The sequence below is a fragment of the Talpa occidentalis genome, unplaced genomic scaffold (genome assembly GCF_014898055.3).
Source record: "Talpa occidentalis isolate TD23 unplaced genomic scaffold, MPIMG_talOcc4v2.1 talOcc4.8, whole genome shotgun sequence".
NCBI classification, from domain to species: domain Eukaryota; kingdom Metazoa; phylum Chordata; class Mammalia; order Eulipotyphla; family Talpidae; genus Talpa; species Talpa occidentalis.
This window is the reverse complement of record NW_023605194.1, coordinates 111,299,918-111,326,866: the sequence shown is the minus strand read 5'-3', so window position 1 is coordinate 111,326,866 and position 26,949 is coordinate 111,299,918. Positions and strand designations below refer to the sequence as shown.

The 26,949-nt window shown below is 39.7% G+C and overlaps 1 protein-coding gene across 3 annotated transcripts; it reads left to right on the top strand.

Annotated features, from left to right (window-relative positions):
- The first annotated feature begins 1,904 nt into the window (after positions 1-1,904).
- Positions 1,905-26,949, top strand: USP38 (ubiquitin specific peptidase 38). 3 transcript variants are annotated; one of them, XM_037495898.2, is made up of 10 exons: positions 1,905-2,805; positions 4,071-4,206; positions 9,547-9,676; positions 11,391-11,492; positions 13,483-13,641; positions 15,916-16,109; positions 19,190-19,283; positions 21,410-21,516; positions 22,610-23,969; positions 26,397-26,949. In XM_037495898.2, exons 1-10 carry the CDS (start codon positions 2,124-2,126, stop codon positions 26,556-26,558), a joined length of 3,126 nt encoding a protein of 1,041 aa, XP_037351795.1. In that variant the 5' UTR covers positions 1,905-2,123; the 3' UTR covers positions 26,559-26,949. The 3 variants fall into 3 exon arrangements, with proteins under 3 accessions (XP_037351795.1, XP_037351796.1, XP_037351797.1); XM_037495899.2 differs by lacking the exons at positions 1,905-2,805; positions 4,071-4,206; positions 9,547-9,676 and adding an exon at positions 9,869-11,080; XM_037495900.2 differs by lacking the exons at positions 1,905-2,805; positions 4,071-4,206; positions 9,547-9,676 and adding an exon at positions 12,087-12,186 and having other exon boundaries at positions 11,442-11,492.

Here is a 26,949-nt window from a genome sequence, read left to right as displayed (position 1 = left end):
CCAAGTGTCCCACATTCTCTCAGCCCTCTTATTTCACAGCACTCAACTTCTCAAGACGTAGTATTAACAGAAAGGGGAAAAGGTTACTGAGTCGAAGTAATCTGCCAAGTTCAGCTAACCAAATTTTTCCCCTGATTTGGAGTAAGCAGACTCCTGATGAATGCGTGGTCAACAATCTTCATCCTCGCTAGGCTCCCTAGCAAATCGTTCGTGGAGGCGAACTCCAAATCTTCACTGCACCTTAAACACACAATCCTAACACTAGCCTTCAAGCTTTTACTTCCTAAATAGTATTCCAATGTGGCACCATCACCAACAAAGTCAAACTTTTCTGTCCAGTTTTACCCTGTCTATTTCGGGGGAAAGACGTTTCAAAGCTATTCCTGTGCTCGAGAGTGATCATCTTTTCGCTCCATCAATCACCTCCCTTCCATTTTATCTCATTTTCTTCCTACAAACTCACTCAGCTTCCTGTTTGCTCTCATCTGAACAGTTACTAAGATTTCCCAAACTGATACGGTAACTATACTGGTGTGATCACTTGGTGAACAGATTTATGAATAAAAATTTAAAAAACTAGAAAAATTAACAACTTACAATGTTGTTCATGTTTCTATTGGACATTTTAAACGAAGCACTTCTGTCAAGTTTGAATGACAGCTCCTGCCTGTCTGATTTCACAACTATTAGCCCAGCCTGAACAGGGCTATCATGGAGACGTTTTCCACAGTAAACACCTCTGCTTCTGGCCTCAATTCTGGTCAATTTGGGGGCTTCAACGTGCAAAAGCGCGAGCGAGACGCCTGCACCCGCCCCTCCTGGCCGCGGCGTCCGCATCAAGCAGTCCGGCCGGGACGTCCTCCTCGGGCTTTCCGGGACGCTCCAGGTCCTCCTCTCGAGACGCGGGCCGGTCACTCCTCACCGGCGCTGCGCCTCACTCTCCTGCATTTGGGGGGCAGTTTACAAACTTTCCATGCGCCACAGAAGTTCACTGAAAAGACTCGCTGGCGACTCGGAGAAAGAAACACGCCTCTCCCGAGGCTGCTCGGCGCCAAGGGGGCCGCCCGGGGCGGGGGGGGCCTCGCTTTAAAGCCCCCAAGGCGGGTCAAAGGCCCCGCGTCCGGGACCCCGAAACAAAGACCGAGCCCGGCCGGCCGTTTCTCGACCCCCCTGGCGCTCGTCGCTTCCTCCGCACTGGTGTGCGGCCCCAACATTTCCTAAGCCCCAGGATTTTACATAAAGGGCGCCTTCCCGGCCCCGTGTGGGCGCACTGGCGCGGCCGGCACCCTGGAGCCGCCGCCCCCCTCACGGCGCCCGCGGCCTCCCCGCCCAGAGGGCGCCTGTGACTCACAGTCGACCCCGCGTGACGCAAGCACCGCCGCGCCGGGAACGCGGGCGGCCGCGCGTGCGCAGCGGCGCGAGGGCGGGCCGGGAGGAGGCCCGTGGGCTCCTGGGAGGGAGCCTGCGCGCTGGGGGCGGAGCAGCGGGAGGGGGCGGGAGCAAAGGAATGGGCCGCGGCGAGGGGGCGGGCCTTCGCCGAGGAGTCTCTGCGCCTCACTTCCGGTTCGCCGGCACTTCTGGATCCGGGTCAAGGGTGTTCCTCGCGCTCGCCCCGCCCCGGCTGCTCCGGCCCCTTCGGTGACAGCGGCTCCTGACTCAGCCCGGGGCTGGTTTCCTCGCGCGACCGGCCGGAGCCCGGCCGCCCACACCTGCCCGCGGCCGCCGCGGCGCTGCTCCTCCGCCCTCGGCCTCGCAGCCCCGGGCCCTGAGCCGCCGCCGCCCGGGGGCCCCGCTGGCCCCTCTGGCTGACGCTGGGAAGGCGCGCGGGCGCGGGCGGGCGGCCGGGCGCGGGCCTGCGGCCCCCTTGGCCGGCGCGAGCGTGCGGGGCCCGACCGCCCCAGGCTTGCCAGCTCCTGCCCGGGCTTGGATGGGCCCCCCTGGCCGATAAATGTGGCTGCTGAGGTGGTCGGTCCTGCTGCTGCGCTCCAGCTTCATCTCCGCCCCGGGGCTCCCCTGCCCCACCTCGGGGCTCCCCTGGCCCCCCTCGGGGCTCCCCTGGCCCACCTCGGGGCTGTCGCTGCCCGTTCCTTGCCCCCCGGCCCTGGCCTTGCAGCGTGGCGACCATGGACAAGATCCTGGAGGGGCTGGTGAGTTCCACGCACCCGCTGCCCCTGAAGCGCGTGATCGTGCGCAGAGTGGTGGAGTCGGCGGAGCACTGGCTGGACGAGGCCCAGTGCGAGGCCATGTTTGACCTGACCACCCGGCTCATCCTGGAGGGCCAGGATCCCTTCCAGCGGCAGGTGGGGCACCAAGTGCTGGAGGCGTACGCGCGGTACCACCGGCCCGAGTTCGAGGCCTTCTTCAACAAGACGTTCGTGCTGGGCCTCCTGCAGCAGGGCTACCACTCGCTGGACAGGAAGGACGTAGCCATCCTGGACTACATCCACAACGGCCTGAAGCTGATCATGAGCTGCCCATCGGTGCTGGACCTCTTCAGCCTGCTGCAGGTAGAAGTGCTGCGGATGGTGTGTGAGAGGCCAGAGCCGCAGCTGTGTGCCCGACTGAGCGACCTACTGACCGACTTCGTGCAGTGCATCCCCAAGGGGAAATTGTCCGTCACCTTCTGTCAGCAGCTGGTTCGAACGATCGGCCACTTCCAGTGCGTGTCCACCCAGGAGAAAGAGCTGCGGGAATACGTCTCTCAGGTGACAAAAGTGAGTAACTTGCTGCAGAACATCTGGAAGGGCGAGCCCTCCACGCTGCTACCTTCCCTGCAAGAAGTGTTCGCAAGCATTTCTTCCACAGGTAAGAGTCGTTATGTTCCAAGAAAACTGCTCTTAGAAATCGAGCATCTCCTACACACACTCCATGTTTGCTTGCCTGTCCTGAAAGTGTTCTTAATTAATAGCGAATCCTAATACCCTCGTCCAAAATTTTATTCCCAACTACTGCCCTTATTCAATCTGTCACTTTGTATTAAAAAAAAAAAATAGACAGGTGTCCCTATTTGAAAGGTAGAGAACGTCTTGACCTAAGACCTTTGACTCTAAACAAGTTGCTTCATTACTCAGCCTCTGCGCAGGTTATGGAATGCTTTGAGGATGAGGGCTGCTATATAAAGCTTCTATTCATTAGTGACTAATGGTGGCATAATAATATTTACCATGCTATTATTGTACTGTAACCCTATCATCCTGTTGTAACGAGTGTTTTGAATGTAGGCTTGGATTTTCCAGCTCTAAGTTGTGAAACAACACAAACTGCAAACACATGCTCTCTCTAATGGGTACAGTCATTCTCCCTGGCTGTTGTTCAAAACTGAACTTGTGAAAGAGGGGTCCTCCTTTTATCTTGAGAACAAGAGATAAAAGTAGAGTTTTAACAAGTTCCATGCATTCTGATGAATTAAACAGACATATGAAAGATTCACTAACTAGTATATATTTGTAGTATCTGAGTTGGTTTATTTTTTAGTTGTAATTTTACTGTATCATCTTTGCCAGAGCTGTTAGGTTTCCCAGAACTCTAGCAGCAAAGGTGCTTACCTTAGATTTGCTTTCTTTTGTTTTTATGCTTAATTTTTGTATAGTTTAACCAAAGTCTTCCACAAAACTCACCTTAATTTCTACTTTTTTAAGAGATTTTATAAATCTTTCTGAGAGCAATGTAATGACTACTGTAACTAATAGTTTTAAGTTACCTTAGGCTCTAAATTTAATTTAAATGATACCTTGCATTTCTTTTCTAACTATAGCTTTACAAATGAATCTTTTAGCAGAGTAACTTAATATTAAAGAATGCAAGAAAGTAACTTAAGTAAATAAGGCCATAATGAATGATGTTTCTATTGCAGTAGTTCTGTTTACAGAATGAGACATCACTGCTGCTCACTCTTAACTACTCTTTTCTGTAATTTAACATGGAATGTTAACGTCTGTCCATGAGGTGGAGCATAACAAATACTTCCTGATTAACACTTTTGCTGCATTTAGGTAAATTGGCCTTTCTAAATATTCACTTGAACCTTCTTGCCATATTCCTTTTTCTTTTTGATTAAAAAAAAAAAATAGATGCATCATTTGAACCTTCTGTAGCATTGGCAAGCCTCGTGCAGCACATTCCTCTTCAGATGATCACAGTCCTCATCAGGAGCCTTACTACGGACCCAAATGTAAAGGATGCAAGTATGACCCAGGCTCTCTGCAGGTATGTTTTCACGACACTGCAGAGGGTAATTGTAGATTTGGGAGGAGGAGATATTTTTTTCAGTAATGGAAAACTTAAAGAAATGTTTAAAACTGAAATCATGGAATCAAATATATAAGTATATTCTTCACACTGGTTGGAATGAGTGGTCTCCCTTACAACGGTTTTGATAGTCATGCCAGTAATTCACAAATCTATTTTCAGTTCCACTTTTTAAATTCTAAACACACACACATAAATATGCACTTATTGTACAGTCAGGATTCAGTTGGATTATCAATATATTGTACTAGTTTCTTTGCTCATTCTTATTTCCTGCAACCTATTTCTTTCCTTTAGATTCCTTTTTTTCCCCCCAAGCTAAGTACATACTTTTACTTTCTCTTTTATATCTTGGTAATGCTCTCTCAGCCTTTGTTTATTTGAAATGTGTTTTTTACTCCTTATACGTAAAGTGGTGATTTGGAAAGATAGAGAATTCTGATTCATAGTCTTTTTTTTTTTTTTTTTTTTTTTTTTTTTAAGCATTTTGCAAATGATACTGCATTGTCTTCTGGCATCTTTGTTGATGTGAAGTCTGCTGTCACTCTGATTGTCATTCCTTTGGGAGTAGTTAGACTTTTCTGATAACATTTATGTTTTTCTCCTTACATTTCTATATGTGGTCCTAATATATTTTACTCTTCTCAGCTTTTATGCTTTTACTTAATCATTCATTCATTTATTCAAATCACATTTATTGAGCACTTACCATGAGTGCCAAGAAGTTTTTCCTTTAATTGGGGAGGCAGATTGTAAACTAATAACATTTTTCATTGATTCCAAGATGCATCCTGATTTTAGAGATGTTAAAATATGAAAATGCACAGTCATTGTTGTTCTGGTTCAGTCTGCAGGCCTGTACTTGTCTAGTGCACATAAACTTATTATGGATCTTAAAATTGACTTTGTTTTGGATTTGATAAATATATTAAGTAAACAATTTAGTGTGGTAAGTAACAATGAGTGGTTCTGGGGGGAAAGTAAGTGGGAAAGGGTTAGAGCATGGGTCGCAGTTTGCAATTTTAATAAGATTGATGAGGATGGCCTCATTGAGAAGATGGCCAGGAAGTAAAGACAAGAAGGAAATGAGGGCGCAAGCTTTGTGGAGATCTAAGGGGAAGCACATCAGTATTGTCTTACAATTAATTTTTTTCAAAGGTGCCCATTAATAAGCATTATTCCAGCTATTGAGTTTATTTCAATGACGCTATTTTGTAATTGAGCTTTTCCTGTCTCCCTATTCTTGTTTCATGTCTGCCTGTTTTTCTTTTGTAATATTTCCTCCTCAGTGTAGAGTGGGAAAGAGGAAGGAAAGGATTCAAAGAGAAATGTGAGAATTTGGAACAAAATAGTTTCTGTGCATCTGTTATAAAATTATAGTCATAAACATAAGTATTTTTGTTAAGGTCTTAAGTAGCTAAGTGTATACAAAAATCACTGTCTCAACACAAATTTTGTACACTTTCATATTCTGCATCTTCTCCCCTTTTCTACTTTGGTATTTATAGGCTTTTCAGTGTTTCGTTTTTCTTCCTTATGCTCTTAATTTCATTGAACCAATTCACCTGTAACTTGTACTTTCAATTTCTTATTGCTCATTCCCTCTTTAACATCCATAGATTTGTGAAAATGTTTTATAGATTTGAGAAAAGTCTACAATATAAGTATTCTTGCTGCTCTGTGACCTCAACCCTCATTGCTTGATCCTCCAGGCCATGTTTGGTGGTCTGTATTTTTATTCTCTTCTTGATCTCTTTCTGTTCATAGTTTTTTTGAAATTCTAGAAGTCCAGTGTCACCATGCTGTTAGGATTTTCTTCATATTATCTATTCTTTTTATTTTTCCCTTTGTTCCTATCACTTTATCAATTCTCATCTTTATGTGGTTGATTCCCAAGTCATTAAAGAGCTCATCGCTCACATATTTTTAAGAAACACTCCATCCATCTAGTCATAAGGAAACTCCTTATATGTCCTGCTTAACAGCAGTATTCCTTTGCCAGTGTGCCTGCAACAGCACTACAACTTCTTGCTCTTTGAGATAAATATTTTATAAATTATGTGTCCTCTTAGTAAAATGAGGAGATTCAGGGAATTACAGATTTCTCAACTTGAAGTGAAACTAGAAATCAATTCGTCCTTCACCTTCATTTTATTGCCTACGTAATAATAGCTGCTATCCTTAGTTACATGCCATACGTCATTTAATACTTACAAGTTCTTGCAGTGTCAGTAGATATTGTTATTGGCTCCAAACTAATAGTTGAGGAGAATGAGAGAGGTTAAATAATTTACCCAAGTTCACTCAGGTAAGAAATGGATCTGGTATTCACACATAGATCTGGCCACAGATTTATCATCCTGTGTAGTCACCCATGAGGAAGCAAACCTAGAACCGTCAAGTTTCTTGCTGAGGGTCAGGTCACTCTGTAGTTAGTAACAGAATGTGTCTTCATAGCTTGTGGTTTTGGTTTTTTTCCCTGATTTAAGCCCCAGTGATACTCTTGTCATCCTATATATGTAATCAAAACCTATAAGCAATTTTCAGTTCCGTTCTTTCTTTCATTCCCATTGATTAATGTAACTCCTAGTCCCTCAGTTCTTTCTTTAGGCATTTCTTAGAATGATAGTCTTCCTATCCCCACCACCTCAAGGACATCAGCCCATCAAGACTGCAACAGTCTTGTAATTGGTCTCCTTGGCAGTAGGCTTATCTCTCTTCTCTAAATTGTCCTGACCCACTCATTTTCCCCTTCTGGTCAAGAAACTCCAGTAACTTTCACTACTCAATAAATCAAGGGTAAAATCCATTTCTTGCAATTTAGCACTCTTAGTCTTAATTTTTCAGCTTCAGAATAACCACAGTATTCAACTTATGAATTTCTTTTATTTAGAAAAGGTATTTGGAAATTAACCATTACCTATTTCCGTGGGAAGTCGTAATCCAGTTTTTGTATTGCATTTCCAGTTTATCCTACTTGATCCTTTTTAACCTATAATCTACATGGTGTAATTATTTTTATATGGCAAATATAATTGCAAAGGATAACGATGTTTGTCTTTATTATATTCCAACCTTATACTTCCCCAAACTCTGTGCATTCCCATACATAGCACTTACGATGCTTTACTGTCATTTTCTGTCATCTAAACAAATGCAAATACCATATGAAAATCAGATAATAACACTAAGATTTGAAATAGGCCAGATATACATCACTAGGGAATGGGATACACAAGCTCTTTCTAAAAGAGAAATCTGAACCTCAACTCCCATTGGATCTAGCACTCAAGCTGCCATCTAAGAGGGAAAATGTGTTTGATTTTCGGTAAATTAATGTTAAATATATTTTGTGGCCTTTCATAATATTTCCAATTTTAATGTTAAGGTCTATAAGATGTATATCTTTTAGCTATAAAAAAACATGGTTTCATTCATTTCAACAAATTTGAGCTTCTAAGTGTCAAGTACTATGCTGATAAGTACCAAGGATCCAGAGACATGTAAGATTAAGAAAAAGAAAGAGCCAGGTCACTATTCTTTGAGCTCACAGTCTAATGAAGACTTTAAAGTACATAAATTACAACTATAGCTAACTGTTCTTTAAATAGTGAGAAATTAAATCGGTATATCATGACTAAGTAAATATAAAATTCAAACAGCAACCAATGCATAGTAGATAAGATCCTGTAGTAAGCCATAAAAATAGCTCATCCTCTAGTACGCAACCCTGAGAGAATATGTGCATGTGCAAGTCCAATCAAATTGAAGCAGAACTGGAATAAAAGTGTAGGAAAACGAGTACTTTCTGGGGCCTCCCCTAGTGGCGTAGGCGGTTGAGCGCTGCGCTGTGAAGCTGTCCGCAGCCTCTTCAGTGCCGGTTCGATCTCAGCCAGCTGGTGAGGGTCCCACATGGCACAGCAGACCTTTTCTGTCACACCTGATGCTCCCCTCAGCAATGTATTTCGTCAGTCTGCCTGTTCTGTTCCCCGCTCTGTGAATCTCTGGTGAATCCTCTCACCCTCCCACGCATCTGTACTGTACCCCGGTTCTTGTATAAATAAATGAATAAATCTTTAAAAAAAAAAAAAAAAGTACTGTCTGCCCACAGACCTCAGGCCAAATGCCCATATTGCTGTTTATTAATTGTGTAACCATTGACAAATTTCCTAACTTTTCTTTACCAATTCAAGGACAGAAACCATAGCTGCTATATTCTCAGCACTTAACACAGTGCCTGTTATATAATAGATACTCAAATTTTTTTAGTGAATGAATGACTTCTATTTGTGTAACTGCTTGAAGTTTTATCAGGGTGGTCAGGGGATAACATAGAATGGAGACACCTATATGATGGGCAGCTATTGATAGAAATGGAGGAAATAGAAGACACGGCTGGTTGGGCAATTAGAGACAATCAAGAACTGTGGTCAACTGGAAATTTCTTTTTTGCCCACTCTCACTCTTTCCCAGCACTCCCCTTTGGCCTGCGCTAAGGGGTGTTCTGGCTTTCGGCCCGGAGTTCTGAGAGCCCAGTCGGGTTCTGCTCTGACTGTGCCATTCCCCATGGGGCAGAATCCACAAGCCAGTCAGATGTTTGCATATCCACCTCCTCTAGACCACCTTCTTTTGGGTGTGCATATTGAATTCCAGAATTATACGATAAGTACTGACATGATTTTCTTTAAACAAAAGCAGTTTTAAAAAGACTTACTGATTTTTTTTTCTTTTTTAATTCAGCGATATCTCAGACCTGCCCATATGTCATCTCCATGAATAGAGTCATGTAGATCTGTGTCAATCTTTGCAGCTTTATAGAAATAGTATTCTGTAGTATCGATGCCATGCCTGGCCATCTCCTTATAGATGAACATTAGGTGGTTTGCAGTTTCCCCATGTCATAAACAGTGCTGTGTCTGCGCCTTGTGCGACATGCAAGTACATCTCCCACTCCAGAGTTGTGGAATGACCATAGGCTGTCATGAGTCAGCCTGATGGCAGCTGGAAGATGGGGCACAGCTGCGAGGGATACTTTACTGACTTCATCATCATTGGTAGAGAAGATGGCAAAAAACAAGAAGGGAAGTAAATGTGTGTAGGGGACATATGTCAGCTTACACGATTGGGAAGTCCTGGAGTATACCTTTCACACACAATTCTAGACCTTAGTGCTTTGCACAAACAAGCTTAGTAATATTGAGTCACAAAGGGAGTACTATCTATTGCAAGTCTTGTTATTCCTAACCAAATGACCCTGAAAATATTTTTAATACAGTTTTATTTTCCTTAAATTTTTAGAATGATTGACTGGCTGTCCTGGCCACTGGCTCAGCATGTGGACACATGGGTGATCGCACTCCTGAAGGGCCTGGCAGCTGTCCAGAAGTTCACTATTCTGATAGATGTTACTCTGCTGAAAATTGAACTGGTAAGTGCGAGTATGTTTCACTAGAATGTATGAGTGCATCTAATCAATCTTTTTTTTCCTCTTTGGATTGTCCCTTGAAAGCATTGAATATAGAATATGTTCTTGGTTTTGGTTTTGTTTTGAATAATAATTTTAAATAGGGTTTAGAAATTTAAAATATCATTCAAGTGTAAGTAAGTAATTTTGTTTTCAAATATCTAGTAAGAGAATGTACTCCTTTCATTTCTCTTGAATCCAGCTAAGTGAGCTTTTACCACCGCTATTCTGCCAGGACTTCCTCGTGCTTTCCAGTGTTGCTGAACCCTCAGCTTGTTCTCAGGCCTCCTGTCCTTGACTCGTTAGTGATATTTGACACATTTGGTCACTCCTTCCTGAAACACTTTCCTCACTTTGGTTCCAAGACATTAACTTTCCTGGTCACTGTTTTGGTTCACTGGCATCTCGACCTCCTCTAGTAGATCTTTCTAACATTAGAGTGTAGTTGGCTTCATCTTTGACTGATTTTCTTCTCACCTGGTACTCACATACTTACGTGTTCCATGGCATTAAGTAACGTCTCTAAGTTAATGGCTACCAGGTTTTATTTAGAGTTTATTATTCTGCCCTGGCTCTCATATTCACCTGTTTAGCTGTCTGTACTTGGATCTCTGACTCAGCTGATCCACAATCTCACTCTTGAGTTTTCCCTCCCAGACTTGACCTTCCCCATCTTACTAAATGACTGCTCCATCCTTACATTTGCCCAGGCCAGAAACATTAAAGCTGTCCTGCTGTTTTCATTCTCTATCAGCCTATATAGTGCAAATCCTGTTGACTCGACCTTTCAAGTATGCCAGACCTCTCCAGCTTTTAACAGCTACCTCACTAGCACCCTGGTCCGGAGTCATCACCATCCCTTGCTTCATTAATGGCTGTAGCCTCCCAAGTCTTGCCCTTGGTCGCCTGCAGATGTCATACTTGACCCTAAGTGATCTGGCCCACTGCTGCTTCTCTCAGGCCGCCTCCCACTATTATCGCCTCAGCCCCTGTGCTTTACTTACCCTGTCCTCCTTGCAGTAACTTCAGCACAAGTGAGTGGAAGCCTCAGGGCCTTGCAGTGCAGTTTGCCCAGCTACAGTGCTCTCCTCCCAGGATTCTGCCAGGCTCGCTCTCGTTCCCTTAAATATCTAATAGTCAGATGTCACCTTTTTCATGAGGCTTTTTTAAATACCACATATAAAATAAATCCCTTGCCACTCAGCATATTCTTTTCACCACATCCTGCTTTATGTGTCTCCATGTACAATTTTATTACCTTCCACCCCCTAGACAGTAAGCCCTTAAAAGATCAAGAGTTTTTTTTTTTTTGTTTTTTTTTTTGATCCAGTGTTGTATCTTCAGTGCCTTCAACAGTGCTGAGCAATAGTAGGTACTTAATAGCTATTTGTTGAATGAACTGAATGAATACTAGAACAGGGAGCTATTACTTTGGAAACATGATTTGACAGATTTTTATTTGATCTGGGGGTTTTAAGAGTTGGTTAAGCCATTATGTTTCCCTTTATCTCTGTCATATTATTTCCCGACTTTCTCCCTCTTCCAAAGTTTAATAGCATTGGTTATGATAGAACGTTCCAGGAAGGGGGGTGTTCATGTAAACAATTGGAAATAACCACTGATTGGGCTAATGACTGCTTCCAAAACCTAAAGATGGATGTCTTGTCTCATTTTGAAGGTTTTTAACCGACTTTGGTTCCCTCTTGTGAGACCTGGTGCTCTTGCTGTTCTTTCCCACATGCTGCTTAGTTTTCAGCATTCGCCAGAGGCTTTCCACTTGGTGAGTTCTGACACTGGCTTTCCACACGGAAAAGCCTGGTTTCAAAATGTAAGTGTAACACTGAGTCACGTGTGTATCGTGACCGGATTGTAGATTAGTCCTAAGTCTACCTACTTTCATGCAGCTTTGTGATTTCTTAGGAAATTGAGGACATGGGATTTCCCTCTACAGAACATCTTTTCATAATGTTTTGGGTCTCACTAAAACTGCGCTACTTGCAGCCACTCCCAGCAGTTTAAAGTTAATGCTCTATATGAGAAATCTCACGTGTAGTGTCACTCATGGGTGTCTGTGGCACTTTAAACAGTGTAGAGGAGGAAAAGTGGTGGGAAACCATGAACTCCTTCCGAATTTTGAAAACATCGATCTTTGTTACATAGCCTCGGAGAGCTGTTCACTCTCAGCCCATTTCCTACACATTCTAGGGACTTCCTCTACCTTTAAAACATGTTCAGAAGCCTGCCACTTTTAACCAGCTGCATCTCTAGTTTTGATTTCATTTGATTTCAGTTATTTGATTGCTAGTTTTTGCATATGAGAAGTATCAAATGTTATTTCGGGAACTTGCCCAATTATCTCTCTCGTTCATCACAGGAAAGCAGTGCTGTATGTGGTTATTCCTCCAGGGTCTGACCCTCAGTTTTACAGAACTGGCAACTCATTGTCAGTTCACCTACAATGTGAAAATACTAAGGTACTGACCTGCTACATCTCTATAAAACTAGTCACTAGAATGTGTAGGAAATGGGCTGAGAGAAAAGCTTTCTGGTGCTGTGCAACAAAGATGGATGTTTTCAGAGGAGACTGTGAAGAATTGCAGAGTTCCCACTGTTGGTCTTTAACTAAAAATATAACCAGCCTCAGAGAACCATCTGCTCATATGGGCTGCTCAGTACCTCATTTCCACTAAAGGAAAATTTGTAGACTTTGTTATAAGTAGACCTTACGCACCAGTGATTACGTTATTTGTTACCACCTACAGAGTAATATCTGCAGTTAATTGTCCTAATTGGTGAGCTTGATCATCATTGATCAGATCTCACCCTGAATATAGCAGGTATACTAGCAAAGAATCTCCCAGAGGAAAAGACATCAATTATTACTGTTTTCAGAAGCCGCTTCTCAGCTTTTTGGCTAAGATAAAGTGTAATAATTAGTCAGAACAAGCATAGCACTTTATCGATGGAATGAGCCATTTCTCCACAATAGTTCGTTTTATTAATACCCTTTCAAATATGTGATTACCTCTATTGACATTTTAGACTAATTTTTATTATGATTATTACTTTATTATTTATTATAAAAGGAAATTGTTGTGCCTGTTATCAATACTAACAGCTTTCTACATGTTTATGATCAATGAGTATATAAGATTTCCCTTTTGTTAAACTCCAGTTCCTTAAAGAAATAACAAACGCTTACGATTTCTCTTTGTGAAGAAGAGATGGGATTGTTAGTAAGGATAACCACACTAACATAAGACATCATCTCTGAGCTTATCTAAAAGAAAGAGATGTAATTTTAGTTCCAACCCTAAGCTAGTGGTATTTCAAAGACTTCAAGTAGTCTTGAATGCCAAGTATGTCTCATTCTTTCAAGTGAGAAACCCAGAATCCACACTAGATGGCACTCTCAAGCCTAGTATATGAAGTATATTTATAAGTTTGTTCCTATTAAACAATCTGGTAAATATAACAGCCCTAACTTTTTGCAGCTCAAGAATGGCAGGCTCCTGTTTTGGACCTTAGCGTATATTTTATAAGGGTGAATAGAGGTGTTTATATATAATTGCAATTTTATATAACTTTGAAAACTAAATTTACCTTGATATTCTAGAAAGTTTAGCATAAACTTTTGTAGAAAAAGATTATGTACTGAGCGTACAGAAAAGTATTTTCTGGTCACGTAACGTTTCCATACTATCTGTAGACTAGAGAATTTATTGCCAATTTGTATAAATTGAGGAATGTTTATCCTTTTTTCTCTTCAGGTTGTTCCTCACGTAGTTAATTTGGTTCACGCCTGCAAATGTGATGGCCTGCCATCCAGTGCAGCCTTCTTAGTGCAGTTGACAGAATTGATACACTGCATGATGTATCATTACTCTGGATTTCCAGATCTCTACGAACCTATTCTGGAAGCAATAAAGGTATGGTGATAGTTGCACCCGTATTTGAAGAGCTGCAGACCATGATGTGATCTGAATTAATAACCCTGTTTCTTCAGTTCCACGACATCGTCAATTATAAGACTTACCTTTATATTTGTAATAACATTTGGAGAAACTTGTTTCAAAAGAGATGCTACAATAATTATTACTTTATTATTTATTATAAAAGGAAATTGTTGTGCCTGTTATCAATACTAACAGCTTTCTACATGTTTGTGATCAATGAGTATATTAGATTTCCCTTTTGTTAAACTCCAGTTCCTTAAAGAAATAACAAACGCTTACGATTTCTCTTTGTGAAGAAGAGATGGGATTGTTAGTAAGGATAACCACACTAACATAAGACATCATCTCTGAGCTTATCTAAAAGAAAGAGATGTAATTTTAGTACATCTATCAGTGGTGTGTCCCAATAGCAGAAGTGTTAAAATAGGTAAAATACATCTTAGAGTTGAGGAAAGACAGTTTAATCAAATATTTGACTTTGGTTCCTTCCCTACATTTACTCCATTTTTTTGCTGTGGACTATTCATGATTGTCCAAGTTTCATAAAATCTCTACTTGAATTATTTGTTACCTTACCCTGTTTTCAACTTTGTCTACCTAGTGGATCTAAAAAAGCAGACATTCTGTTTATCTTCAATAAAGGATCATAGTAAACACACTTTCCTCTTAGTAAGCTTATTACATAATTAGCATGTAGCTATACCAAGGACAGCTTGCCTCAGCCAGACTTAATCAGAAGATATTAGAAATCATATCTATTAATTATGCACCCATTTGGGGTCTGAAATACAACACAAATGTCTCATTACCTTTATATCTATCTGAAACAAACACAAAACGTGTTCCTTTTACTGTGTAGTTCGCTACCTCAACCTGAGTTTGGTGAAACCCAGAACATACACCTGTTCAGCTGTTAACCACCCCACCGGGCAGCCTTTGACCTTCAGTAGGAAACACCCTGATGTGGAGGAGCTTTTGTCCCGTGGATTTCTAGTTAACCTCAGTTGCTTTCTTAATGTCATTCTTCAGTGCTTATGTTGAAGTACTAGTAACTGAAATAGTCTCAGAAGGAGCAAAGGGCTCACTATTTGCCCAAGTACTTTCTATTAGTTTTCTCCCACCAGCACAAAAATCCAGGAATTAAAGTTCCTCCAGAATGTGTTTTTTAGGAGCTTAGTGTCAGAGGATAGTGGCAATACCAAAAAGCCTCCATGATTGGGTAGTGGCAATACCAAAAAGCCTCCATGATTTTACCAGTTTTTCTTATCCATTGTTCTGCTCGTGCTTGAAATAACTCACACTTTAAATTATCTCATGTTGCAAAGCAGATTAGAAGAGTCTGTATCTTATAATAATTTCCTGTATGATTAAGCTTGAGGTTCAGTTTTTTTTTCAAATTCAGAGGCCAGTGTGTTTCAATGCTTTTCACTTTTTTATTGAGGTATAATTGACAGCATATTAGTTTTAAGTGGCAGCATAGTGATTCAATATTTGTATATTTTGTGAAATGGTCAGCACAATAGCTAATAGCTATTAATAGCTATTACCACATATATAGGATTTTTCTCTTGTGTTGAGAACTTTTAATAATTACCCTTAGCAACTTTCAGAGCTGCACTATGTTGTTATAACTACTTGCCATGCTGTGCAACACAGCTTTTCTTGCATCCACTATTTATTTTATACCTGGAAGTTGGCACCTTTTGACACCCGTGCACCCAGCCTCCCCACCCACTGGCAACCACCGTCTACGTTACATGCTTTCATTTTCCATCCCCTGATTACTTTGAGCTTTTGAGCTAAGGGTTTAAAACTGGGCAAATAGTAGAAGTGAATAAACAGATTTTTTTTTTTTTTATTATAAAATTTGAAAACGAGATTTTTTTGTTTGGCTTAGTCAGTTGTGCGCAATTTGCATCTTTATTCTGTTGCCTTTGAGTAGCATTGAAGTATAGTTTCTCACTTCCAAGTTTTTATTTTGTAAACATTTTCCAGCAAATGTGAAATATAAATAGTTGAATGTATGCATGTTGAGTGTCCTTCAGCTTGATAAATTCTATGTCTAGGGTGTGTTTATTTTTGCAGGGTATTTTGAATTTTGATGAGTGACCAAATACTGTCAGTGATTTCAGAACTAAGTAGGAGAAATCAAAGCTTAAATGTCAGTGGGAAAATCTTCCTTGTGGCGTTAATATAGTGAAAATAGTTTATATTTTTAAAACTGTTTTTCCTCTTCATGATCTATAGGATTTCCCTAAGCCCAGTGAAGAGAAGATTAAATTGATTCTCAATCAAAGTGCCTGGACTTCTCAATCCAATTCTTTGGCATCTTGCTTGTCTAGACTTTCTGGAAAATCTGAAACTGGGAAAACTGGTCTTATCAACCTTGGAAATACGTGTTATATGAACAGTGTTATACAAGCATTGTTTATGGCCACAGAGTAAGTTTAAACTGTACACATGGGTGCACACTGGTGAAAAGTAAGATGGTGGGCTTGTCTTCACGTTATTCCTTGTAAATGGCAAAAATGTTACTATTTTCATACATGCCTTATTCAGAAATGAAACTGTTTTTAGTGCTCAGGAACTATTGCATTGTTGGCTTATATAAATTCTACTTTGCAGTTATATTATACATTGCATTTGAAATGCCATTATCTTTTGAATTACTCTCAACACTCATTAACATCACACAGGGATTGTTTGAGCTCATTCCAAAGGACTTGTGACTTCAAGTACTAATTTGTTGTTCTGTAAGACTGAGTTTTTTTAACATGCATATTTTTTTGAGAGGGTCACGTTTACTTTTTACTACTTGTGATACTCCGCTACTTCTCAGATCAATAACTTATTTGTTGCTGTTAAAGAAGTTTTAGCTCGGGCCTCCCCATTGGCACAGCAGCTTGAACACAGTGCTATAGAGCTGTCCGCAGTCTCTGCAGCATGGGTTCGATTCCCAGCAGGCCAGGGAGATACCCACATGGTGCGGCAGACCTCTCCTGTCTCTGGTGTTTTCAGTCCATCTGCTGTTCTGCTCCCCACTCTGTCTCTGGTGAATTCTTTCACCTTCCCACACCTCTGAACCCTACCCCAATTCTTGTATAAATAAATATATCTTTAAAAAAAAAAGTTGGAGCTCTACTTCCTACCCCAAGTTGATAGATACTGAACAAATATAAACAGACATGTTGCTTTGCCCACTACAGATTTACTTCACGATCCATTCTCTTTTGCAGCCAAACAGGTAGAAAATCGGAGATTGATAGCTAAGTAAAGATAATGATAAAATTCGTGATAATTTTTTATTTAAAAATGATAAATTTTTCCAAAATGCAGAAAGCATAGTTGAATTTTTCTCTTCAAATTAAAAAGTATTCATGGAATTAAGTTCCAAGCTTTCATAAGTTTTTATGCCTACCTAGAGTAATCATAAATACAAGATGAAGAGTTGATTTTCTTTTTTGTTTTTGTTTTTGTTTTCTGACCCCAGAATATGCTATCAACACTTTGTTATTTTTGGTTTGGTTTAATGTTTACTTTGGGGGCCGGGAGGTGTTGTTTGGGATTTGTTTCTTCTTCTTCTTTTTTTTTTAAAGATTTATTTATTTATTTTATACAATAACCGGGGTACAGGCCAGTTGCGTGGGAAGGTGAGAGGATTCACCAGAAACAGAGGGGGGAACAGAACAGGCAGACTGACGAAATACACTGCTGAGGGGAGCAGCAGGCAAAATGAAGTCTGCCACGCCATGTGTGACCCTCACCGGGAGGGCCGGCCAGGATCAAACCAGCGCTGCAGAGGCTGTAGACAGTTTCACAGCGCAGCGCTCAACCACCTGCGCCACCAGGGGAGGCCCCGTTTATTTCTTCTTTAAGAAAATACAAACTTTAAACACAAGCGATAGTAGGCATAAGTCTAAAGGAATCCATGTGTCACCTCCAAAGGTCATCTAGTTCAGCCATCCCATTTCACAGATGACAGAAAAAGGAGAGACCCAAAGCAGTTAGCAGCGGTTCAAAGAGCACATCTTACTGTACAGTGGGCAGTGATTAGACAGACATGTTTTGATTCTTAGACATCATGTTTTGTGACTTCTTTGTGATTTAAAAAAAAATTAAAAATATATAAAATGAAAATGAGACAAATATTTTAGTAAAAATAACTCTTAAATATAATTTTTAGGTAATTTTAAGTCAGAAATCCCCATTGCTATTGTAATTTATTGTTTTTTTTGTACATCATTCCAGACCTTTTTTTGTAGTTATATATCTTATATACTGCAAAAACCAAATACATTTTTTTTTCACTATTTATAGACTCACATAATCTCTTTTAGTCACTTGCTCTTTATCTTTTAATAATTTATGTTGGAAATCATCTCATGTTGGGGCAGTATAGGTCTATCATTCTAAATAAATGGGTTTACATAATTTATTTAACCGTACTTCTGTTGATGAATTAATGTCTGTGTCCACAGACAGATACAGAGGATATTCTCTGAACTGGGTTTATGCAGTAGTATTTTGAACTCACATGCTAATGCATGATTGTACCTATGGTCCTATCCCTTTACCAGTATAGACTTGCTCCTCTGTTTTCCTTTGTCTGTTTGTGTTTCTTTTCTGAATAATTTCTTTTCTAGACTTTCCTTTCTATTGGGTCTTTTTTCTTTTTCATAATGATTTATATATATATATATATGTATATATATATATATATATATATAATAATAATCCTTTGTTACAAGCTTCCTTCCAGTGAATGCAATTGAAATTTGTTAAGTGTTTCATTTGTGATATTTCATAAAATCCTTTAGTGAGATCTGCTTTTTATTGTAGTCAGATCTGCTATTTTTAATTTATAGTGTCTAGATTTTAGAAAGCTTTCCCCTTCCAAATTTGCCTCCTTTTTTTTTAATAAGTAGTTCTGTATTTTACATTTAGCTCACTCCTATATGGCATTTGTGATGGAATAAAATCTTTCCTAACACAGTAAGAGCAATTTAAAATGTGTGGTATTGTACAGAAAGGGAAAGAGATAAACTATTCAAAATATAATATAGGAACAATAGGGATAACAAAATACCAAAATTTTAATAGTTTATTATCCTTTTCCCTTTCTATATAATATCACACTCTTTAAATCACTAGCTGTATAATATGTTTTGATGACAGCATATTTTTTTTATAACTTCAGGCAGATATGAATAAATTTTAAAATTGCTTACTTAAGTTACCAATTAATAGCTTAATCTGTTTCTATTTGCTACTTCAAAAAATATGACTAATATATGACAGCACACAGGCCATTTCCAGGCCACAGAGTAAGTGCTCATTTACTGTCATTCTTCCTTCTGACTACACAGCACTGTGTAGGCAGTGACCAGGCGAAGTAAAGGGCCATCAGGTAAGTGAAGTTTTACTCTGAGGATAATCGATTATTGAACTAACTTCCTTTTAGATTTAAAAAATACATGTGTGATACACATGCGAACATAAATCATATTTTATTCTCTTTCAGTTTCAGGAGACAAGTATTATCTTTAAATTTAAATGGGTGCAATTCATTAATGAAAAAATTACAGCACCTTTTTGCTTTTTTGGCTCATACACAGGTGAGTGTGTACACAGTATATATGTATTAACTTCACAGATGATATTCTTTAAAACTCATATTCCAAACTTGGTGAGCTTTTTAACTGATGAAATATATCTCATCTAACACTAAATTCACTAAAAAATGATAAGGCTATACTGCCTAAAATATTTGGATATGGAAATATGCCCTAAGTTTTAATTTCTTTCTCTTCCATTAGTGTAGATGAATATTACGTTTACCCATTGTTCTAATTATTACATATAAAGTCTGATACTCTATTCAATAAATACGCTTCTTCATAAAGAAGTTTTTTTAAATGCATCTTTAATAGTTTACAGATACTAAATTGATATAACAGTGAATAATAAAATAGTTTTATGGTACCTTTTTTCCTCCCATTTCTTATATATGTACCCTTCATTATAACTAAAGATCTGTAGTTCTGTTTGTCCATTAAGTTCTATAGCTTGAAAATTTGTAATCTTTTACATCCACAAATTAATCCAATGAAATGAATTTTTCCTAATGTCAAAAAAGATTTATACAGTGACTGCTCATTCATTCAGCAGAAATCTGTTGAGAGATAGGGGAGCAGTCTAGGGTAAATCTAGGTTAAATTGGAGACTCTACGTGCAGGAACTTATAGTTTAAGTTTTGAGCACTACTGTGAAAATATCTATCATTTATAAATAGTACTTGATAGTATTTTCTGGTTTTACTCTGATTTCGTTTCACAAAGGTCAAAAGGACCAGGTTAGTTGGAGCCAGAAGAGTAGATAGATTGAAAATTGGTGGAATTGAATTGATGGAAATGTCTTAACTTCCTGTATCAAGCTGAGATACTAAAGTCTTTAGTATGACTTCTTAAATGGAAAGACTTGAGACAGGATTGACAATTAAGATGATAGTGATGACTCTTGAGTAGTAAAGTACTCAAAGCTTATCACTTTATTCTTTGTCTAGAGGAAATAAGTTCACAAACTTTGCTTCTCAAGAGCAAGGAAAAAGGGCCTCCCCTGGTGGCACAGTGCTTGAGCGCTGGGTTGCGAAGCTGCCCGCAGCCTCTGCAGCGCTGGTTCGATCCCTAGCTGCTGGGCGAGGGTCCCACATGGCGCGCAGACCTCTGCTGCCGCCCACTGCTCCCCTCTGGCTTTTAAAGCCATGTACTTCAGTCCTTCTGCCTGTTCTGCTCCCCACTCTGGCTCTGGTGAATTCTCTCACTTCCCGCACTTCTGACTATACCCAGTGCTTGTATAAATAAATAAATAAATCTTTAAAAAAAAAAAAAAAAAGAGCAAGGAAAATAGTGTCTTCCTTCCAACTCCCTAACACTGTTTCCTAGTAAAGTGGCAAGCTTACATTCCCTGCTCTTAGAGTCATGCAAACAAGCGACAACAGTGAGATGAGAACCAGTGACTCTAGAGCTCATGTTCAACCAGGACACTAAGTTTCCTTCAAAAAGCTATAGCTAGCTCCCCTTTGGATATAATTTTTCTTAACTAAAGACAGTATTACATATTAGAAGTACTCAAAATGTCAGGACAATTCTAAATTTTCAAATTAAAATCCTATCTTTTAGACATCTTTTTAGTTATTTTTTTGTTGTGGCAAAATCTAGCATTTGAAACTAGATTGCTTCAAACCCAAGAGCAGCCTTTTAATTTAAAGAAAAACCATAAATTGCCAGTGGACTCGCCAGGCTGCTCGCATTGTGAATGGGCATTCACATGTGTGCAGGCTCGCACCTACTGTCAGTGCACATGGCCCTGTACACTGTTTATTTCTTCATCCAAAATATGTATTCATTAACATAATCTTTTCAGATTTGGTTTTTCAAAAAACCGTAGACCGAAGCACATCACAGCCACAGAGGGATAGTGCCAGGAGCATTACTTCTATCAAGAGTTAGAGAGACCTGGGTTCAGATTTAACCCCCTCTGTCACTAATTTGGCTACATGACCTTGGACAAGTCATAATAATTTTTCTCAGTCTTAATTCTTACCTACAAAATGAGAAGTTTTTACTAAGGCTTTTTAAAAGGTTAAATGCAATGTTAATTTTAAGCAGTCTTCATTAAACCGTGAAGAATGCAGGTCATGGTGTGAGACTTATTTCCTTGTACTTTCTTTATTGATATCAAGAGGGAAGCATATGCACCTCGGATATTCTTTGAGGCTTCCAGACCTCCGTGGTTCACCCCCAGATCACAGCAAGACTGTTCTGAATACCTCAGGTTTCTGCTAGACAGGTAAAAAGTATTTTTAAAATTATAATTTGAATTGTGTTCTTTTATTACAGACGTTTTTAGAGAATGTTTTTTCCTTTAAAAAACATCTCAAGTGCTAATCTTTTTTAAAGCCGTGCTTTTACTACATATTTCTTGTTTTCTTACTTTTAGATAGACTAGTTGTTCTCAAAATGTACAGCAACCCTAAGGGATCCCCAAAACACTTCCGGGATCTTCCCTTTCCCAACTAATTATCTGTGTATAAGTAGTTGAAGCGGGGTTTCTTTGAAGGATATACTGCTTCCAAAATAAAATGGTGAACTGCAGAGCAGTTAGAGGATCCATTTCTCTTTTATTAAACCAGATACTTGAGGTCCTTGCAAAATTTAAAACAATGCCATTCTCCTCACTAAATTTTTTGGATCTTAGAAAATACAGATGTTTTCCACAAAAAAAAAAAAAAATGTATTTTTTATTATTATGTAACAGGTTTTTTATTGTTTTTAAATGTATTAAGGTATTACTACTATTATTCTCCGTTTTTGAATACAGTATATATCGATAGATATAACCACACAAATGAAAGCTCTTGGTCTCTCAGTTAAAGAGTGCTAAGAGGTCCAAAAAATACAAATTTAGTAACTGCTCCTTTACAACTGTTCATAGTTGAATTGGTTTGGTATATTTTATTGTCTCCTTACCAGCTAATCAATAAAACCTATTCTTGTATCTGCTCATCTTTGCATCCCTCCTGCTATGTGAATAACTGGCAAAGCATGTGCAACCTTCCTTCATTCAGCTGAGAGTGTTGAGTAGTTTCTTTTTACCAGGCTTTCTACCAGATGCCAGACAAAGATATGGGTTATAGATGTAGATTATTAACTATAAGTGCTATAAAATAGTGGGATGACGAAAATGTAATGAGAAAATAAGATAGTAATAGCCCCTAACTTCTCTCCTAATCTGTGTTCTCTGTTCATTATTCCTCTTGATTGAAAGAGGAGAAACTTCATTTTTTTAATTAAGCATTATATTTGATAAAGAATAATTTGTACAAGCCACCAAAATGATAAACTTAAGTGAAGTAACTGTATAATGATATACTCTCCTACAGGCTTCATGAAGAAGAAAAGATCTTGAAAGTTCAGCCCTCACACAAGCTTTCTGAAAGCCTGGGGTGCAGTGAAACTTCTTTACAAGAAATGACCAGTAAGACGGCTGTCCTGACAGAGACCACTTGCACAAGCGATGCTGAGAAGACTTTAATAGAAAGAATGTTTGGGGGGAAGCTACGAACTCACATATGTTGTCTGAACTGCAGGAGTACCTCACAGAAAGTGGAAGCCTTCACAGATCTCTCACTTGCCTTTTGTCCTTCCTCTTCTTTGGAAAACCTGTCTTTTCAAGGTGCAGCGCCATCGCTCAGTACACTCGAGGATGGTTCTGGGCCAGCCAGCGTGCCCGGGCCTCTGCAGGACCTCGGAGGTTCTGATCCAGCAGCCGCCTTCGTCTGTGACTCAGCGGTGACGGAAAGAATGGTAGGCAGCCCCCCTGATGAGTTTTGCTGTGCCGAGAACACCTCTGGCCCTGATGAACCCAGCAGCATTCTTGTTAATAAAGATGTACCTCAGAAACCAGGAAGTGAAACCACACCTTCAGTAACTGACTTGCTAAATTATTTTTTGGCTCCAGAAATTCTTACTGGTGATAACCAGTATTATTGTGAAAACTGTGCCTCTCTGCAAAATGCCGAGAAAACTATGCAAATCACGGAAGAACCTGAGTACCTTATTCTCACTCTCCTGCGATTTTCATATGATCAGAAGTATCATGTGAGAAGAAAAATTTTAGACAACGTGTCACTGCCACTGGTTTTGGAGTTGCCAGTTAAAAGAACTACTTCTTTCTCCTCGTTTTCAGAAAGTTGGTCTGTAGATATTGACTTGACTGATGTGAGTGAGAACCTCGCAAAAAAATTAAAGCCCTCTGGGACTGAAGAAGCGAGCTGCCCCGCACTGGTGCCCTATCTGCTCAGTTCTGTCGTCGTGCACTCTGGTGTTTCCTCCGAAAGTGGGCATTACTACTCTTATGCCAGGAACATCACAGGAACAGAGTCTTCGTACCAGAGGTGCCACCAGGCTGAAGCTCTGGCATTAGCTTCCTCCCAGAGCCATGCAGTAGGGAGAGAAAGCCCCAGTGCAATCATAGAGCAGGATTTGGAAAATAAAGACATGTCAAAGGAATGGTTTTTATTTAATGACAGCAGAGTGACGTTTACTTCATTTCAGTCAGTCCAGAAAATTACCAGTAGGTTTCCAAAGGATACAGCTTATGTGCTTTTGTATAAAAGACAGAATATCACGAATAGTTTAAGTGGTAATGACTCAGCCAGTGGACTCTGGGTAAATGGAGACCCGCCTCTACAGAAAGAACTGATGGATGCGATAACAAAGGACAACAAACTCTATCTACAGGTAAGCTGGGGGCAAAAGCTGCTACGTTAGTGGGAAATATTTAAACACGCAACAGGCGGTTAAGTGAGCAGCCTTACGTGTACATTTTCCACAGTAACTGAAAGGTAGTAACAGTAGTAATTCTGAAATCCGAGCTGAGTTTCATATGAAATTTCTTACCTATATGATTATCTTATTGGCAGATGTTGTGAATTCATTATGAAGAGCCATTTGTCTACAGATGGAGCAGATCTTAATTGTTTTTAATTTTAGAAGGTGCGAGCATTATAAAATCATGCCAAACAGAAATAGAAAGTTTCATGCAATGAAAGTATCTTCCCTCATCCCTGCAGTCCTACCCATCAGGGAGAACCAATGCTAACTTTCCTTTTGGGCCTTTGTATAAATATTTTAAGGGCTATTTACTGACATTTTGGTAGATAAGATAAAGGACATTAAAAGATAGAATATGTAAAGAAAGGATGTTTGTATTATTTGAGGATCTGAGCAATAAGACCAAAGAGTTAATAGCATAATTAGTAAATAAAAGCCATGGAATAAAGGTTTCATATGAGCTGAATTTACTTATAAATATGCTTTTGTACAAGAAGTTAGTGATTTTGTTACTTTAAAGTTAACAAAGATATTGGTGGAATTATTTTTCTGTGAAACCTGCTAACTTTCTGTCCACATAAATCACCAACAGTAAATTAAAGATGAAATTGTAGGTATATTAATCGAGTAATTTAGGTAATTTTATGTGTTTAAAAAAGTTAAGTTCCTAAATATTTCATGTTTGAAAGACACAAAACTAGGCGACACCAGTAAAAGAAGTGGGCCACTGTTGTACTGATTTTCACAGGGAAGTTTTCTTAAATGTTTTCAAATTTACTATGAAGTACTCAACATGATACATTTTTAAAGAAATAGGGACATTCTAGAGTAACTCAAAAACTATATACAGAAAAAAATTAAAGGCTTAGAATGCTTGTTAGAATTGATTCAATGCCGGGTCTTCCTGGTGGCACAATGGATTGGGACGCAACCTATGAAGTTGTCTGCAGCCTCTGCAGCAGGAGTTTGATCCCCCGGTTGGCCAGGGAGCAACTCACATGGCACAGCAGACCTCTCCTGTCTCGCCTGCTGCTCCCCTCAGCAGTGTACTTTGATCAATTTGCCTGTTCTGTTCCCCACTCTGTCTCTGGTGAATCCTCTCATCCCCCCACACCTCTGGCCTGTACCCCAACTCTTGTGTACATAAATAAATCTTTAAAAAAAAAAAAGAATTGAGTCAATGCCAAAGATCTTAACATCCAGTCAGAAGGCTTATGATTAAGGTAATAGAATATATTCCACTGTGTCCTTGCCAGAAATCAAATAAACACTAGACATTAACCATACAATTCTTGAAGTTTGGAGAGGTGGAGGAGGAGGGAAAGGATTAGGTTGCATCAGAAATGGCATATAATATAAAATATAGAAAACAGGACCCAGTGCCTTCTGACTTTTTGAAATATGCAGACTGTTTATGTATCAGCGACTGGTGAGATATTTATCAAAGGAGATAAAAGTCCTCTGCCTGGTGCAGAGGACTCCGTGTGCCCCTCGTGCCGTAGCCCCCGCATCACTATCTTTTCAGAGCAGAACTTCTTGAACTCTGCCTTATATATTCATTCAGTTTTATTTCTCTCCTTAGGGAGTCTGATAGGTATCGGATATGAAGAGGTGTTTCCTAGGCAGTGGTCATCTCACTGCCTGTTGGGATAGTTTAATAGTCTGAGGCGAGAGCAGTGAGGATTCTGTTTCTTTGTGTGCCCATTTCTAATGAATCTATGACTTTTATTTATAGTTTTCTGTAGGGAAATTTTAGGATTGTGGGGCATTAATTTCTTCTATAAAGTGAGGTATTAAAATGACCCTGGCCTCCCTGGTGGCGCAGCGGTTGAGCGCTGGGTTGCGAAGCTGCCTGCAGCCTCTGCAGCGCTGGTTCGATCCCCAGCTGCTCCCCGGCCACCGGAGGCGGGTCCCACATGGCGCGCAGACCTCTCCTGCCGCCCGCTGCTCCCCTCAGCAGTGTACTTCAATCCTTCTGCCTGCTCTGCGCCCCGCTCTGGCTCTGGTGCATTCTCTTAAACTCTCGCGCTTCTGACTGTACCCAGTGCGTGTATAAATAAATAAATAAATATTTTTTAAAAAAAACAAAATGACTTTTCTGATCTGTCATTCTGTAGATACACCAGGGTTTTGCTCTCTATCTTGTTTGTGCCATCTGTGATTATGCACTCTACTTCAGTAAGATTTGGTAAGGTGTAGTGGGCAATATTTTTAAAGTCACTGGGATTTGAAAGATGTTTATTTAAAAGGATAAAAGGCATTTTTAAAGATGTATATAGGTGATGTACCAATTGTATTTAGGAGTTTGTTTATAAAAATTCTTTTTGACTTTAGGAACAAGAGTTGAACGCTAGAGCACGGGCCCTACAAGCTGCATCTTCCTCCTGCTCATTCCGGCCCAATGGATTTGACGACAATGACCCACCAGGAAGCTGTGGACCAACTGGTGGAGGGGGTGGAGGAGGATTTAATACAGTCAGTAGACTCGTATTCTGATCCTGAGTGTCCAAAATGCACTGAACGCAAAACATCCAATCCTATGACTGTTAAAATGTCAGACTGTAACAAATACCAGATCTATCTTCTATTTTTCTTTTCATTAGACCCTTATCCTTTAAGAAAACACACTCAGTGTTTGTTTTTATTTTCTTGACAATACATTTGTTAACAAAATGCATCATGGGAAAAAAATCTACCTCTTAAAATTCCATTTGCTTTTATGGTTAGACATGCTTGACCAAAAATTTTCAGAGGAAAATAAATACCTGGTCCCTAATTAAGCTGCATTAAATTTAGTAGAGGCATTTAAATGATCCTAATCGTCAATCTTATTAAACAAAAGGTATTATTCATTTAGCATCTTTATGAAAGAATTGATTTTAAAGGT